Source organism: Tupaia chinensis, unplaced genomic scaffold (assembly GCF_000334495.1).
Source record: "Tupaia chinensis unplaced genomic scaffold, TupChi_1.0 Scaffold000597_1, whole genome shotgun sequence".
Classification (NCBI taxonomy): domain Eukaryota; kingdom Metazoa; phylum Chordata; class Mammalia; order Scandentia; family Tupaiidae; genus Tupaia; species Tupaia belangeri.
Window position 1 is genome coordinate 7,520,579 of NW_006160114.1, and position 15,312 is coordinate 7,535,890.

Here is a 15,312-nt window from a genome sequence, read left to right on the forward strand (position 1 = left end):
CTTTCCCTTTCTTCTACATTCTATACCCCAAGTCTGTAGGGATTCCTCATTTCCTTCCTAACCTGATTTCTCTCCATACTTTTCCCAGTCCAGAAATTGTTGGGCATGATGTCCTCTCAGCTCTGCAGGTCCTTCTCACACTGTCTTACATGCATGCAGTTGATTTGCCAAGTATTCCCATCTTCTCTTCATTCACGTAGCAGTGTCTTCCTCCTGCCCTGCTCTGCGCACGTGCGCTTGTCCCTCCTCCCCTGTTGCTGAGCGCCTCAAGCAGTAAGCCTGTGGAAGGCCATAGTCATTTGATGTGTTTTGAACAGTTTCAGCTTATACCTTTTATCTCTTTACTCCCAAATCCTAGCCTACTTAGAAAAACACTCTCACTTAGAAGACATGTGTTCAATGTTTATGAGAGCACTTAGCATGAGGTTTAGGAAGTCAAATTCAGCTGAACTTTTTAACCCTCTTTGTACTAATAATGCCTAGGGAAGAATTAAGATACTTACCTTTTCTTTAATGCTTGCTTCACACCCACCCTGCTGCCTCCTTCTAGCCCCCCGCAAGAGGGCTGTTTTATCAGAGATTGTAGGGATCATTTTTAGATGGATAAGGGCATGGGTTTCCATATTAAATAGCTCTGGGTTTTCAATTCCAGCACCTGCTAGCTGTATGAACTTGGGACATTGAATAACCTTGCAAAGCCTTGGGTTTCTACATATAAAATGGGATGACAAGAGTACCTATTTCATGTGAATGTTACCTTAATTAAATGAGATAATGCACACAAATGCCTTGGCAGGCCTGGTGCCTGTTTCGTAATAATGATCAAGAGAAAAAGAATAGCTGTCACCGCCTTTGTGATGTTCTGTCACCACCTGTGCAGGAGGTGTGGTGGTTACGCCCATTTCACAGAGGAGGAGATGGAGGCTGCAGAACAGGCTCGTGGTCACGCGGCTAGTAAATGCGCTTAGTGAACGGTGGCCTGCCTCTGGAAATGGTGGTCCGTGGTGACTCCCTGCTGCTCTTTTCTTTCAGGTGACTATCCTGCGCCAAGAGCTGTCCTCACCGGCCATGACCACGAGGTTGTCTGTGTTTCTGTCTGTGCAGAACTTGGACTTGTTATCAGTGGTGCTAAAGGTTAGAGATCATTTCTTTCATTTTAGATTTTTTTTTAAAAAAAAGTACTATGTTTTTCCAGCTAAGCATGATTTATGACTTCTTTGTTCTATGAATTTCTCCACAGATAAATGGAATCCCTAGGTTCTTTGCAGCTGTTTGGTTTTATTATTAATATTGACTAGTACTAATATGAAATACGTATGCATGTGTAGGGTTTGTGGCCACCGGCATTCTAACCATAGCACTGGTATATTGAATTGTGTTACATCCAAATGATGTGGCGGTTAAAAAGCATGTTTATAAGACAAGGTGAACTATCTCTGAGGCGCAGGACCATGGGTCGTCCACCTCAGATCCACCTTGCTCTGCTGGTCTCTCTTTTTATAAGAGGTTGATTGAAAGGAAGTAAGATTTTGTTTGGTTCTCTTGATATTTGTGCAAGTGTTGTTTTAGGAAGTCAGGAAACTTGAGTTCTATTCTAGCCCATGTACCACCCTTCTACCCTCCTCCCCAGAGGGTTCTGAGGCACAAAGGAACCTGATGCGTAGGAAAAACTGAAAGGAGACCAGCTGGAGGGTAGTGACGGTGCAGCAGAGTCAAAGAGGGAGAAGGCTGAGGAGGTGGGTGGGGCCAGCCCGGGCACAAGGATTTGCAGTCTTCAGATTATTAGAGGTACAGTGGGAAGCATTGAAGTTTTTAAAATTGTGATGAAATGATTAAATGTGCTTTCTAGAGCTTTTCCTGTCTGCTTTATAGATAACAGATACAGTGCAAATATAGGAACCATGTTTATTTTTTTCATTTTAGTATCTAAGAGCTGATAATCCAGAGATAGCCACATAGACTATTTTCTATAAATATCTTTAATTTTAAAAAAGCAAGAAAAGTAATAATATATCTAATATAATTCTGTCCTGTAAGGTTAAATAAAAGGAAAATAGGGACTAGCACATGGCATAGTGGCTAAGGTGGCTAGACTCCACATGGCCACCTGTGCAGTTCAAGTTCCAGATGTAGCAGCTTGAAAAACAGAACAGGCCCATGTACATGCTCGCCCAAAATCCTCAAAGGAGAAATGGAGGCCAAGGGATTGTGGCATGGCCATTCCCCATGGAGGGGGGGGGATTCTTTCCCACTTTCCCTCTCTCTTTCCAGCAAGCACACATGCCTTCTAGCAAAATTATTTTTTAAAAAATAAAAGAAAGAAAATAAGTAACACTTGGTAGGCATAGGGGGAAAAAATTAACTTTCTGTGTGTAACAGGTGAAACATGGAAGTGATTATTATTTTCTTTTTTCATCTATTGTATAGTGCACATATTACTTTAGTAATCAGAAAAAACTTAGCCGTATGATATCACTTGTTTTGTAAAATATGTCTATTCAAATGAATTGAATGAAAAATAAAAATATGAATCCATGTTTTTTGTGGGGTTTTTCCTTTGGTGGGAAGAATGATTGGATGTACAACATCAAGCTATATCGATCAATTTTTTTTCACACCCCCCCCCAGGGGGGATGGCCATGCCGCAATCTCTTCTCCTCCATTCTCCTCTCGGGTTGATCAATTATTTTTATGAGCTTAAGTAGTATGTTTTTTATCAGCACAATTTCTTTTTTAAAGAAATATTTATTAAATTTTATTTATTATTTTTATTTTTTAATCTGACCAGAGAGAGACACACAGAGAAAGAGAGAGGGGAAAGTGAGAAAGCAAGTTGCCAGGTCTGGGACTAGAACTGTGGTCAGTCATGTGGATATCTAGCACCTCAACCACCATGCAACCTGCTGACCCCTCAACACAATTTCTATAAGGACAACAAAAATGGGGTAAAATAAGTCATTCCCCATACTACATTCACATTCTTGGCTCACTGTTCATTTAATTAAAAGACAAAAAAATGATTCTGTAATCTGAATTACTTGATTAATTTTCTTAATATTACTTTTATGCTTTATGTCTAGGCTATAGAAAAAGGTAAAATGTATTTGATAGTAATGTATTTATGTGGTGCAATATTAAAATTTTATGCTAGTAGGGAAAACTAGTAACTGTTGTGATAAATCTCTTAAACTTGGAAAAAATTTCTAAAATCAGCTTCAGAAACAATTTCATAGACTTATTCTCATGTAATCTATGAACTGTAGCCTTTTATTCTGAATATTATCTGACAAAGGAAAACACCAAGTATTCACCTCAATAAAGAAGCTGGAGTACCTGTGTGTGTGTTACATGTGTGTTATTTTCTTTTTTGGAGATATTTTTGCTCTAGGGCATGTGCACTCGCCAGAAAAACAGACAAAGACAGAGAGACAGAGCCAGAAAGCAAGAAATCATCCCCTAGGGGGGATGGCCATGCTGCAACCCCTTCTCCTCCATTCTCCTCTTGGGATCTTGGGCACACACGCACACGTGCCTGGTGTAAGTTCAAGCCACTGGGTCCTGGACTTGAACCATGGCCAACTCTATGGGAGTCCAGCGACATAGTCATTACGTCAACTGCTGGTCTCCACGTGCATATTATTTTCATTTATTCTGTATTTGCTTGGGTTAAATATAATGTCCATGCTTGGCCCCGGCCAATGTATCTCTTTCCTTTTCTGGCTTCTTTCCACAAATCTGGTGCATACCCCAGTGAGGTTCTGGGGTTGGTGGGAACTAACTCTGGCCATTAATGTCCTCCACTCTGCAGAGGGCCCTTGCCTTGTCCACACAATCACTGGAGATTTGCTGAGAGCCCTTGAAGGACCAGAAAACTGCTTGTTCCCACGCTTGATTTCCGTCTCCAGTGAAGGCCACTGTATCATATACTATGAACGAGGACGATTCAGCAATTTCAGCATTAATGGGAAACTTTTGGCTCAGATGGAGATCAATGATTCAACACGGGTAAATCTGCATGCTTGGTGCGAAATAAAACCCAGGCCAAAAGACTAAAGATCAATTGTTTTTACATTGAATGATCATATAGAATTTCTCTAGTATGTAGATAAATATGTAGTGGTTTAAAATGCATATAAATGTATGTAGAGTGATATTTTGAACTAACCCAATGTTAATTTAATCCAAAGTAATTAACTTAGTGAATTAGACTTTAGGAATAATAGCTGCTGTTTGGTTAGAGATCGGACCCTTTTTTTAAGCTCCTTTTACAAATAATTGTTTCAGTGCTGCCCCCTCACAACATTAAAAGTGAGCTTAATATCAAAGAATCTTATCTTTATATCCCTAAACTAAACTTGCATGTATCCAAGTGCCCTTCATTCACAAGCAAATTATAATTGCTGGCTTATCATTATTAAAACTGGTTTGAAGTTTGCTTCTGCTCTTTGTTCTAAAAGTCTCGACATCATTATCATTCTGCACTTAGCAGAACATCATGTCACCAAATTATCAAGTTCTTCCTGGATGTTCTCTTTGGGACTTCCATAATTGTATAATTTAGGTTGGTTTTAATGAGCTCTTTTGTATGTGTGAAAACTTTGATGAATTCTACATTGAAAATTCTATGGACTGCACTTCAGAAAATTTGGACAATGGCGGAATGTAGATAATAGTTACAAGGGAAGTGTAGTGGGTGCTCTTGAGTGGTGACTGTCGATTGCTGAGGGAAAAAAATGAGAGAACTGTTTGGTTTTCTGCCTTTTCTGAAGGCCATTCTCCTGAGCAGCGATGGGCAGAACCTGGTGACAGGAGGGGACAATGGAGTGGTAGAGGTCTGGCAGGCCTGTGACTTCAAGCAGCTGTACATTTATCCCGGATGTGATGCTGGCATTAGAGCGATGGACCTATCCCACGACCAGAGGTGAGCTGCCCAGGGGCAATGTAATCCTGAGACCTGTCATAGAACGACCACTGTGGACCACCACGGTGGAATATGCCGGGATTAGGATTCCAGTATCCAGACAGAGGGAGACTAGCACAGAAAAGAGTTAGTTGAGGGGAGGAGTAAGTATTCTATGGCAAAGGACTCAAAAGGAAAATCAAGGAAGACACTGAAAAGAAAACAAAAGAAAAAAGAAAAGAAAAGTGGGATCTGATGAAGACCAGGTACATCTGGGCACATTTTTATGGGCCAAGACCTAAATTAATTCACACTAAATTCTCAGTTCTCTATTCCTCACCTAGACTCAGAGGCCTCCTGGGGTCTAACGTATATAAAGCAAATGTATTTTTCAGCAGAGGGGCTTTCAGTGTGAGACCCACTTCTAACTAACCAATTTCCCATAGGCATAGTGTAGACTATAGCTGGCTTCCCTCTTAAAAATTCAAGACACTCATTACCTGAAAGTCTTTTCCTCCCTTTTTTGATCCACCTCTCATTTGTGTTATTATGTTCTATTTATGTATTCCCCTAAGATACTCTAATCCTTTTTTGGAAAGAGTATTAACATTAATACATTAATATGATTTTTCATTGTTCTTTGGTTTGCTACAAGATTTTATTATTTTCTAAAATTCACCATTGGGTTTATTATAGAGTGAAAAGAATATTAGGAATATAAAATCTAAAGTTTATAAATTTTAAAAATAAACTAAAACAGGGGTCTGGCAAGTGGCATGGTGGTTAAAGGCACTGGAATCCCACACGGCTGACTGTGGTTCAAGTCCCAGACCTGGAAGTTTGCTTTTTGCTTTCTCATTCTTTCCCTCTGTGTCTCTCTCTGGTCAAATTTAAAATAAAATAATAATAATAATAATAACAAATGGAATTAAATAATTATTTAAAAAGGCAAATAAACTAAAACTGTATAATCTTAATATGGCATGTAATTTCTCTTTTTTTGCAATACTTTTAACAAAAATAAACTTGTTAGCTGATTTTTTTCAACTATATGTAATATTCCTTCTGTAAGAATATCAGTTTTGAAATATTTTAATAGGGACTAGCCACTAGCATAGTGATATGAAGGCAGCTGGATCCCTCATGTCTGAGTGTCCAGTTCAATTCCCAGACTCGGCAGTTTGGAAAACACACCAGGCAATTGTACATGCATGCCCCAAATCCTGAGAAGATCATGGAGAAGCAGGGACTGTGACATGGCCATACTCCCACGGAGTGCTTTTTCACTTTCCTTCTCTCTCTGGCTCTTTCTGTGAGCCCGTGTACCCTACAGCAAATTAAAAATACAAATATTTTAAATGTTAATACATGTAAAAAATTTAACAAAGTATCTTCACAATATAGTAAAATGGCAGTGAAGTCATCAAGAAAAAATAGTGTAATTTAATTTAGTCTGCAGAAGAGGTGTTTGTTCTGCAGCCCAGAATGTTTTTTAAAGAAAGTGTAAGGTTATTTTTAGTGTCCTAAAGTGCTGCAGTCCATACTTGTAAAGTAGGGCATTCTTATTCATCTGTATATGCATTGGGTTTCTAAAGAATTGGAAATAATTTGGGTTCTAAAATAGTTCAAATATTCTCCCTGATATTTTTCACATCCTTCATTTATTTTATTTGTTATTATTATTTTAAAGTTTGCTCTAGAACACGTGTGCTCACCAGAGAAAGAGAGCGAGAAGGAGAGTGAGAAAGCAAGCCACCAGGTCTGGAACTTGAACTGTGGTTGGCCATGTGCAAGTCCATCACCTTAACCACCACACCACCTGCTGGCCACTCCCTGATATTCTTACTCATCCATGTCTTCATTTTTGCAAACACTTGCAGCCACCATCATGGGTGAAATACTACGCAAAGGGCTAAGAGTACATAACAATGTTACTGACCCCCAAAGAGCTCGAATATTCATAATACTGTATAAGGGAAGCAGGAACAGAATAACAGGAAAAAGAAGTAATTAAGTCTTCTTGAGGGCTGGGAAGAGCAACAAAGACTTTACTGAACATTCATCCATTCACCAGGCTTAGACAGAGAGGGTAGATCTAAGAGGATAGTCAAAGTTACAATAGCATTAGAGTTTCCAAAAAGAACGAGGAAAGATGCTAACCAAGTTTGTATTTCTATTTTAATCTCAAACCTTTGATCGTTTTTGTTTTATGATGTCTCCAATGTGTTAAAACAGTAGCATATCCATTTAAACTATAAACTGGCAGATTATAATCAAAAAGTATTTACCCGATGAGGTGTCTGATTGAAAGTTAAGTAACACTTGGCCTGTTTGAAGACTGTGAGGCCTGAGCTCAGTTTGGGGCAGTGAGGTTGGGGAGGAGCCATCCCAGAGAAAGAAGGGTCATGGCTGGAGGGCTGGCTGGATGGGCTGGAAGGCATCAGGGAGAGAGGACAAGGGTAACTTAACCAACAGAAGACTAGCCAGGTCCGTAGGCAGATGGTAATGCAGGGCAGATGGGTTGAAGCTGAGCTCTTTGTGACATAGCTGGTGGGGACATCACTGGACAATGGGACATCAACACTGGGGACTTCAGAAGGAGATGCCATTGTAGATATGTCTAAGGACACAGTGTGGAGCGTTAAGGGGTGGAGTGATTCAAGGACACTAATAAAGGTCAGAGAGAAAGGAAGAAAAGCCAGAAATCCTCAGAATAGCCAAGCGATGTCCAAAAGGAGGCAGTGGATAGGCGCAAGGACGATTGCTAAGAGGAAGCAGGGTGCCCAGGAGAGGCTCGAAGCTGTGGATCCACGTGGTTGTCCAATGCTCCCCAGCAGAGATGGGCAACACAGATGTGCCCAGGACTGATTCAGCTTCTCTCAGCAGAACTGAGAGGAAATTTGCTTTTAACTTCGTCTGTTGTTTTTTATTATTATTTTTTTTCAGGAGAGATTTTTGCTGTATGATGTGTGCACTCACCAGAGAGCCAGAGAGAGACAGAAAGTGAGAAATCACCCCCCAGGGGAGATAGCCACGCCACAATCCTTTCACCTCCGTTGTCATCTCGGGTTCTTGGGCACACATACCCACACATCCGGCGTTAAGTTCAGGTGGCCGGACCCAGAACTGGAACAGCAGCCAACTATGTGGGAATCCAGCTCCGTAACCAGTAACCATTACGTCGTCTGTTGGTCTCGGAAACTTTAATCCTGTGTCAGTGAACACAGACCTCACTCAGTGAACTTTGCGGTGGTGGTCTCGCCTAGTGTAAATAGCAGCCACATACATGATTTTGTGCCATTCTTAACTACTGTCTCTACTTTTGCAGGACCCTGATTACTGGCATGGCTTCTGGTAGCATTGTAGCTTTTAATATAGATTTTAATCGGTGGCATTATGAGCATCAGAACAGATACTGAAGACAAATGAAGAGCCAAAAGCCAAGGGAAAGCTGAGAGCACAAGTGCTGCATGGAAAGGCAATATCTCTGGTGGAAAAGACTCGCCTCCATCGACCTCTGTTTGTACATCCCATCACACCCAGCAATAGCTGTACACCGTAGTCAGCAACCATTTTACTTTGTGTGTTTTTTCACAACCGAACACCAGCTGCTGTCAAGCAAGCTTATATCATGTAAATTATATGAATTAGGAGATGTTTTGGTAATTATTTCATATATTGTTGTTTATTGAGAAAAGGTTGTAGGATGCGTCACAAGAGACTTTTGACAATTCTGAGGAACCTTGTGTCCAGTCGTTACAAAGTTGAAGCTTTGAACCTAACCTGCATCCCATTTCCAGCCTCTTTTCAAGCTGAGGAAAAAAATAAAAATTAAAAAAAAAACCACGTTTGATACTTTGTACATCAGATGCATCTTATTTAAAGGGATACTTTTGTAAAAGTAAAACCTTGTATAAAGAACAAAACGTTTCTTAATTTTATTGTGGAGTTACAACTTGCATGTTCCTTACTCCTGAAGTCTTGATGGAACAGGTGCATTCACACTAGGAAACAGAAAGATCTGTCCAAGGACACAGCTTGTATGAAAGGGTTGAATTTGGGCTCAATCTGTAATTTTTGACATTTTCACCAAAATATGGTTTGCACTTTTTAATCTAAATTCATCCCTTCTAAGTGAAATTTTGCTCATAAAGCATTTGGATACTAAGCCATTATTTGCCATTTTTGGTATTTTATATAAAGAAAATTCAGCCCTACCCTTTATAATTTGAAGACACAGCAGAAAGGGGGCTTAGGGATGAGGTCCTGGTTTTTCCTGTATAAATAGGAGTCATGATCGTTAGTTCCATAGTAATGACTTCCCCAACACCGGACATCTAGTCCAGAGTCATCCCGCTGGCTTAGCGTGTATACACTGTGGGGAGAATCTGATGCTGACTTTTTTTCTTTTTCCCACTTTGGTTCTTGAGTAGCTTAGTTTCTTTACTTAACAAGTCGAACTTTATTACAGTAATAACTGAGGTTCTTCTTTTAGGTTCTTGTGAAATTCTCACCTGAAGCCACACCCTTAGCCTAAGGCGCTTTATCTTTTATGAAATAAAATGATGGCTATCAAATGATTTTCCATACATGGTACTGATCAAGTCATACACCCAGGGGTATATCCACTTTCTTCATGTTTCTTCTTTGTATATTTGGTGACTGTATCGTCATAGATGTACATATTGTGTCGGTAGGGCTATGAGGCATGTTACAGGAATGTAATTTTCTCCGAATTTACACTCACTTGCAGTCATTTATTTAAAAAGATAAAACAAGATAATGGGTTCTTTGTATTGGCACTTTGCACCAGAAACATATCATTATTTATTGATGTGATTACTTATTTGTTATCCACCTTGTATTAGTAAGTTTTAGCACTGAATTCCTTCTTCATTGTTGTTTGTATTTATGAAATTCTGAAATTATGGGGAATCAGCGTAATGATTAAGTTATTCATCACCAGGCTGTAAGCAATATCTTGAGTTCGTAGCTTAGAATTGGGAGGATACTGAACATCTGGAAGACAAGTTCATTTCATCTTGAGATCATGGTGAAATATTTTGGATATATAAATTCCTTAAGCTATTGTAACCATGTTTTATTGCAAAGATGTAAAATATGCCAGATGTGTGTGAGTTGGAAATCAAAAAAAGAAAAATAAAATATGCAAAGAATTCACTGATTGTTTCACATTTCATTGGACACTTTACTCACATGCATTCCTTCTGTTGTCATACAAGTTTAAGAAATCAACATCACCTCCTAGAAAGGCCTAAAGCTTCTAAGAACATGAAGTCGAGTCCTAATGAGGCTCTTTAATTTGCTGAAGTGCGAGCTGCTTGGCTTGACCATCTGGTGGGGATTTGGGGCAACAGTGACCAGAAGGAAACAGCCCTCATTGTGTATTGTACATATCTACTTTGGGGGTTATCTTTATTTCATTTAAAAGAGACTAAATTAATGAAGGGTATAATAGCTCTTTATACAAGCGTTATCAAATAATACTATTTTCATTTGAAACTCCGCATCGTCAACTGGACGTGACCCAGGCAGAGGGACTGGGAGACCCGTGCAGCTGCCCTGCAGGAGCAAGGCACGGTTGCTCTGGCCATACAAATTACCAGTGTGAGGTCGGGCAGCAGCTGGACAGGCCAAGAAGTGACTGGACTGCACAGGCTTTTCCACCTGCACTCCCAGGACAAAAAGGGCAGACCCAACAGTAGCCTACCTCTGAACCAAAGATTAATCAGTCCTCAAAAGTCCTGAGGCTCTACAACCAGCTCTTCTTGCTGCCCAGGACTCACTTGAGCAGGCCAGTCGCTACCTTGTGTTTCTCCAACCCTCCCTGTCTTTTCTGGCACCATCTTATGGACTGATCCAAAACTTCCCACCCAGTGTCTGGGCTGTAGCCTGACCCTCCCATCTGTCCTCCAGCCTGTACCAGAGAGCCCAGCGACTCCACCACTCCTGTGTCCCCATGTACAGCACCTTTGGAGCCAAACTGTTGGCTTAAGAGTGATGTGTTTGAACTAGCAGGTGGAGAACCACCTGGGGAAGTGTTTTTTTTTGTTTGTTTGTTTTTGGTTTTGTTTTTGTTTTTGTCACAGGGCACAAGTACACTCTGGAGAGGAGAGAGGGAATTACAGAGAGGAAAAGTAAGAAATGACTTTTCCTGGGGGGATGGATGGCTATGCTGCAACCCCTTCTCCTCTTGGGATTTTGGGCACACACACATGTATGCTCTCTTTGATTTTTCAAGCCACTGGGTCTGACTTGAACTGCGGTTGGCCATGTGTGAGTCCAGTGCCTTATCACCACACCACCTGCTGGTCCAAGAGGGAGTTGTTGGTTTTTTTGTTTTGTTTTTGTTTTTGTTTTTGGAGAAGTTTTTGCTATAAGGTGCATACACTCACCAGAAAGACAGAGACAGAAAGTGAGAAATCACCCCCTAGGGGGAATGACCACACCACAATCCCTTCTCCATTCTCTTCTCAGGCTCTTGGGCACACACGCACACACACCCAGCATGAGTTTAAATCATGGGGTCCCATATTCAAACCGCAGTCGACTGCATGGGAGTCCAGCAACATAAGCATTATGCCATCTGCTGGTCCCAAGGGCGCTCATTTTCAAAAGCAGAGGTGATGGCACTGCTCCCCGCCCAGATTATCTGGTCCAGGTGACCCTGTGCTCTGTTTCTGCAACACTAAACTGAGGGGCAATATTCAAACTCAGTAGAGCTCCGGAAGTTCTTCAGGAGGACCACCTGTCACTCCCTGCGGTGACCACACCCCAGGCAGAGCACCTCTCTGCAGTTCCCTGAGCATTTGTGCATTAGTCCCTGGTATTCTTCCTGTCCAGGGGGCTCCTCTCTGCCTCTGCAACCCGCCTTAATTCCTTGTTGCAAAACTGACCTCGTCCAATTTGGTTTTGCATAATCTTTTTTGGGCAGGTGAAATTATCCCCAAAATACCACCCTCTTCGCTTTGCTATTATGATGAAAACAACTTTCAAGACGAAGTTCTGCCACATGTAGAGATACTTTTTAACCAAACATTTTAGCAAGCAGGCACAAGACCATTTATACGTTCTGTGAGTTTGAAGTTCAGGACTTTGCCTATTTAGATGACGTGACAGCCATTTACGTCAAAGATACTCTGATACCTGGAAGCAGGATCAGGTGAGCTTTCTAATGCTATTAGCTGCCAGAGTACTCCAGCCTGCTTGTGTAGGTATCAAGCCTTGGGCATCAACTCAAGAGTACAGGCTAAAGGCCTCAGCAGATCCTCCTGCTTGGCTATAGAGGAGTAACGGCCTGTCAGATACTTTACCCAGTGTGTATAGAATTCACATATGTTAACAGCAATGTAAATCATGAAAGGCCATTTCTATCAATCATTATGCAAAGGTGCCAATCATCACCCCTCTGAAAAGCCATTCCTAGCTTTCACTAGCCTAGCCAATAAATCTGGTTTCGTCTGGATTAGGAAACTAGAGCCGCTGCTTTGGAATGAGATCTTTCCAATTCAATGATCAGGAGCATGAATTTCTGATCAGAGCAATGACTATTTCTCTAGAATGTAGTATACATTGACTCACCACATGTCCATGCTAAATATTTTCAATTACAGTGGTAAATTATACCCCCCTGATCCTTACAGACTTAACTCACATAGTTCCTCCTCCATGATGCCTCCCTTGACTGCTAGGTTAGCTTCCTAACACCGAATGACCTTGTCCCAGCACCGAGCAGTGTATTGTCATAACACTGGGTCCTGTATACCCTGTGACTGTGAGCATCTTGGGCAATGTGACACTTTTATCTTATATTCTTAGACAGTGTTGGATTCAGAATAGATTTTCAATAAATGTGATTTGTTGAATGTGTGGATTAATCAATGAGTACCAGATCCCCAGGCAAAATGACACAGTTGGCTGGGACGGTCAGGAGCCCACACTCTTCTCTTTTCTCATTGCCCCGACAGCCTGTGGCCTGATGGTGCCCTCTCCCACCCCTGCTCCAACTGCCTCCTCATTATGGTCTTTTTCTATCAGGGTTCAGAGAGTCACTGATTACAGCAAAAGTAAATTACTGCTCAAATTGCTGCTCTTAACCCACATTTATCCAGTTGGAAGAAGAGGCATCTACCAGATGATTTGGGGCCTGAGCTGTTGTAGCTAATTCAAGCTAAGAGCAGAATCCAGTAACTGTGCTCCTTGCTTGGGAAGTAACTTGTCAGTTCCCTTATCAGTTAAAATGGGGATAACAATAGCTACATTAAGTATGTTTTGAGTATCAAAATTCATAGCATCTGTCAAGCACCTAATAGAGCGTCTGGCTCTCAGTTGAGTTCAACAGATGGTCATTGCCTCCCAGTCTAGCGAATGCGTATTGTTTTCTTTTTTCTTTTCTTTTTTTTTGGAGAGGTTTTTGCTATAGGGCGTGTGCACTCACCAGACAGACAGAGAGAGACAGAGAGACAGAAAGCGAGAAATCACCCCCCAGAGGGGATGGTCACTCCTCAATTCCTTCTCCTCCATTCTCCTCTCGGGATCTTGGGCACGCACGCACACACACGCGCCCTGCGTGAATTTTAAGCCACTGGGTCCAGGACGTGAACCGCAGTCGACTACGTGGGAGTCCAGCGACATAGCCATTACGCTAACTGCTGGTCTCTGTATTATTTTCATCTGCTCATATCCCTTTCCCTATTTACCTGCTATGCATCTCTTCAAGGAAACTTCTTTTCCTCTGCCCCCAGTTTTCCACCCCTGCTTAGAAAACTGTGACACAATCCATATTCAGTATGAAAACTAAGCCTATTTCTACTCTGATTTTGTAATCCCATATTTAGGTATAGATTCAAAAGAAATACCTGCACCATCCACCAACAGACAAGGAAAAAAATGCTCTTGGCAACTTTGTTTCTAACAACCAAGTATCAATATTCAGCTAAAAAAATCTAGACACAGAAGAGTATATACTATAGGATTCCATTTAAATGAAGTACAAAAATCGGTACTATTTTGGATATGGTTTATCCCCCAAAGGTTCATGGGCTGGGAGCTTGGTCCCCAATGTAATGGTGTTGACAGGTGAGACCTTTAGGAGGTGTAACCAGGTGGGTGATGTTTGGATCATAGGGGTACCAGCTTCATGAATAGATGAATGCTATCTTGCAGAACAAGAGAAGTGCTCACTTTCAAAAATGTTCTGGCAAGGTGTATCGTTATAAAAAGTAAGATGGCTGCCCACAGGTCTCTCTCCCTTCCTTTCTGCCTCTGTCGGCCATGCTGTGAAATAGGACCAAAGGCCAGCTAGGAGTTAGCCCCATGCTCTTGGGCTCTCCAGCCACATGACTCCCAGAATCATGAGCAAATACACATCTATTCTTTATAATCTCCCAACTTCAGGTATTTCTGTTCACAACACAGTAACAAACTGAAATAACTGGTGAAACAGATGTAGAAATCAGATTATTTGGTTACTTTTGGCCAAAGTAAGGGCCATGTAGGGGCTTTTGGGGTACTGGAATACTATTTTGGAGTATTGGGTTTCATCTCAGAGCTAGGTATGTTACAAAGCTGGGTTCATTCATTGAGCTGCACACTGACGATTTGTGTACTTTTCTATGTATATATTATACGTTAGTTGAAACATGCACTTTTAGGGACTGGCAGATGGCATAATGGTTATGTCGCTGGACTCCTACATGGTCAACCATGGTTCAAGTCCCGTACCTGGTGACTTGAAACTCACGCCAGGCGCCTGTGTGAGTGCATGCCCAAAATCCCAGGAAAAAAAAAAAAAAAGTGCACTCTTAATTATGACAAATATACCCTGGCTCTCATGATCATTCCATTTTTAAAAATATTTATTTATTTATTTATTATCATAATCTTGTTTATATGACATTGAATCTTGAATAACTTTACATTGTATTACATTTTTTTTTCCAGAAGGAACACCATGCCTACCAGTCAGGACAAACATTACTATTCACATCATCATCATCAAATACCTTTTCATCATTTTTTTCTAGATTATTATTATTCTCACTATTTTTACACATTCAATCACTATTTATCATTTTGCTTATAAAAAGACTTTACCCAACATATAATACTTTTCATACCAGTCCAGTTGAGAATACTATATACATGTTATCATCAACAGGTAATAAACCATTTCTGTGTCCCACTAATGTCATGCCTCTCCATTTGTTTTCTTGCTATCGTTCTTCATACTCCTCCCTTCTCCCACCCAGTTCCATGATATCTTCAGCATCACTAACTATTTTCACTGCTTTTATGCCCTCCATTATTTCTATCTCTTCCATAAAGTACGGATAGATGGTATATATTAAGTGGACACATACAATATATTTCTTTCATATCCTGCCTTGTTT

General features: G+C 40.9%; 1 protein-coding gene across 3 annotated transcripts in view; it reads left to right on the forward strand.

Moving 5' to 3' along the window:
• Positions 1–10,070, forward strand: part of NBEA (neurobeachin) — a 615,556-nt gene extending 605,486 nt beyond the window's left edge. For all 3 annotated transcript variants that reach the window (XM_014591554.2, XM_014591555.2, XM_014591556.2), the window contains 4 exons: positions 1,033–1,134; positions 3,809–4,005; positions 4,770–4,921; positions 8,229–10,070. In XM_014591554.2, the coding sequence (XP_014447040.1) occupies positions 1,033–1,134; positions 3,809–4,005; positions 4,770–4,921; positions 8,229–8,319 (542 nt within the window). In that variant the 3' untranslated portion in view covers positions 8,320–10,070. The remainder of the gene's footprint in view (positions 1–1,032; positions 1,135–3,808; positions 4,006–4,769; positions 4,922–8,228) is intronic.
• Positions 10,071–15,312: the final 5,242 nt, after the last annotated feature.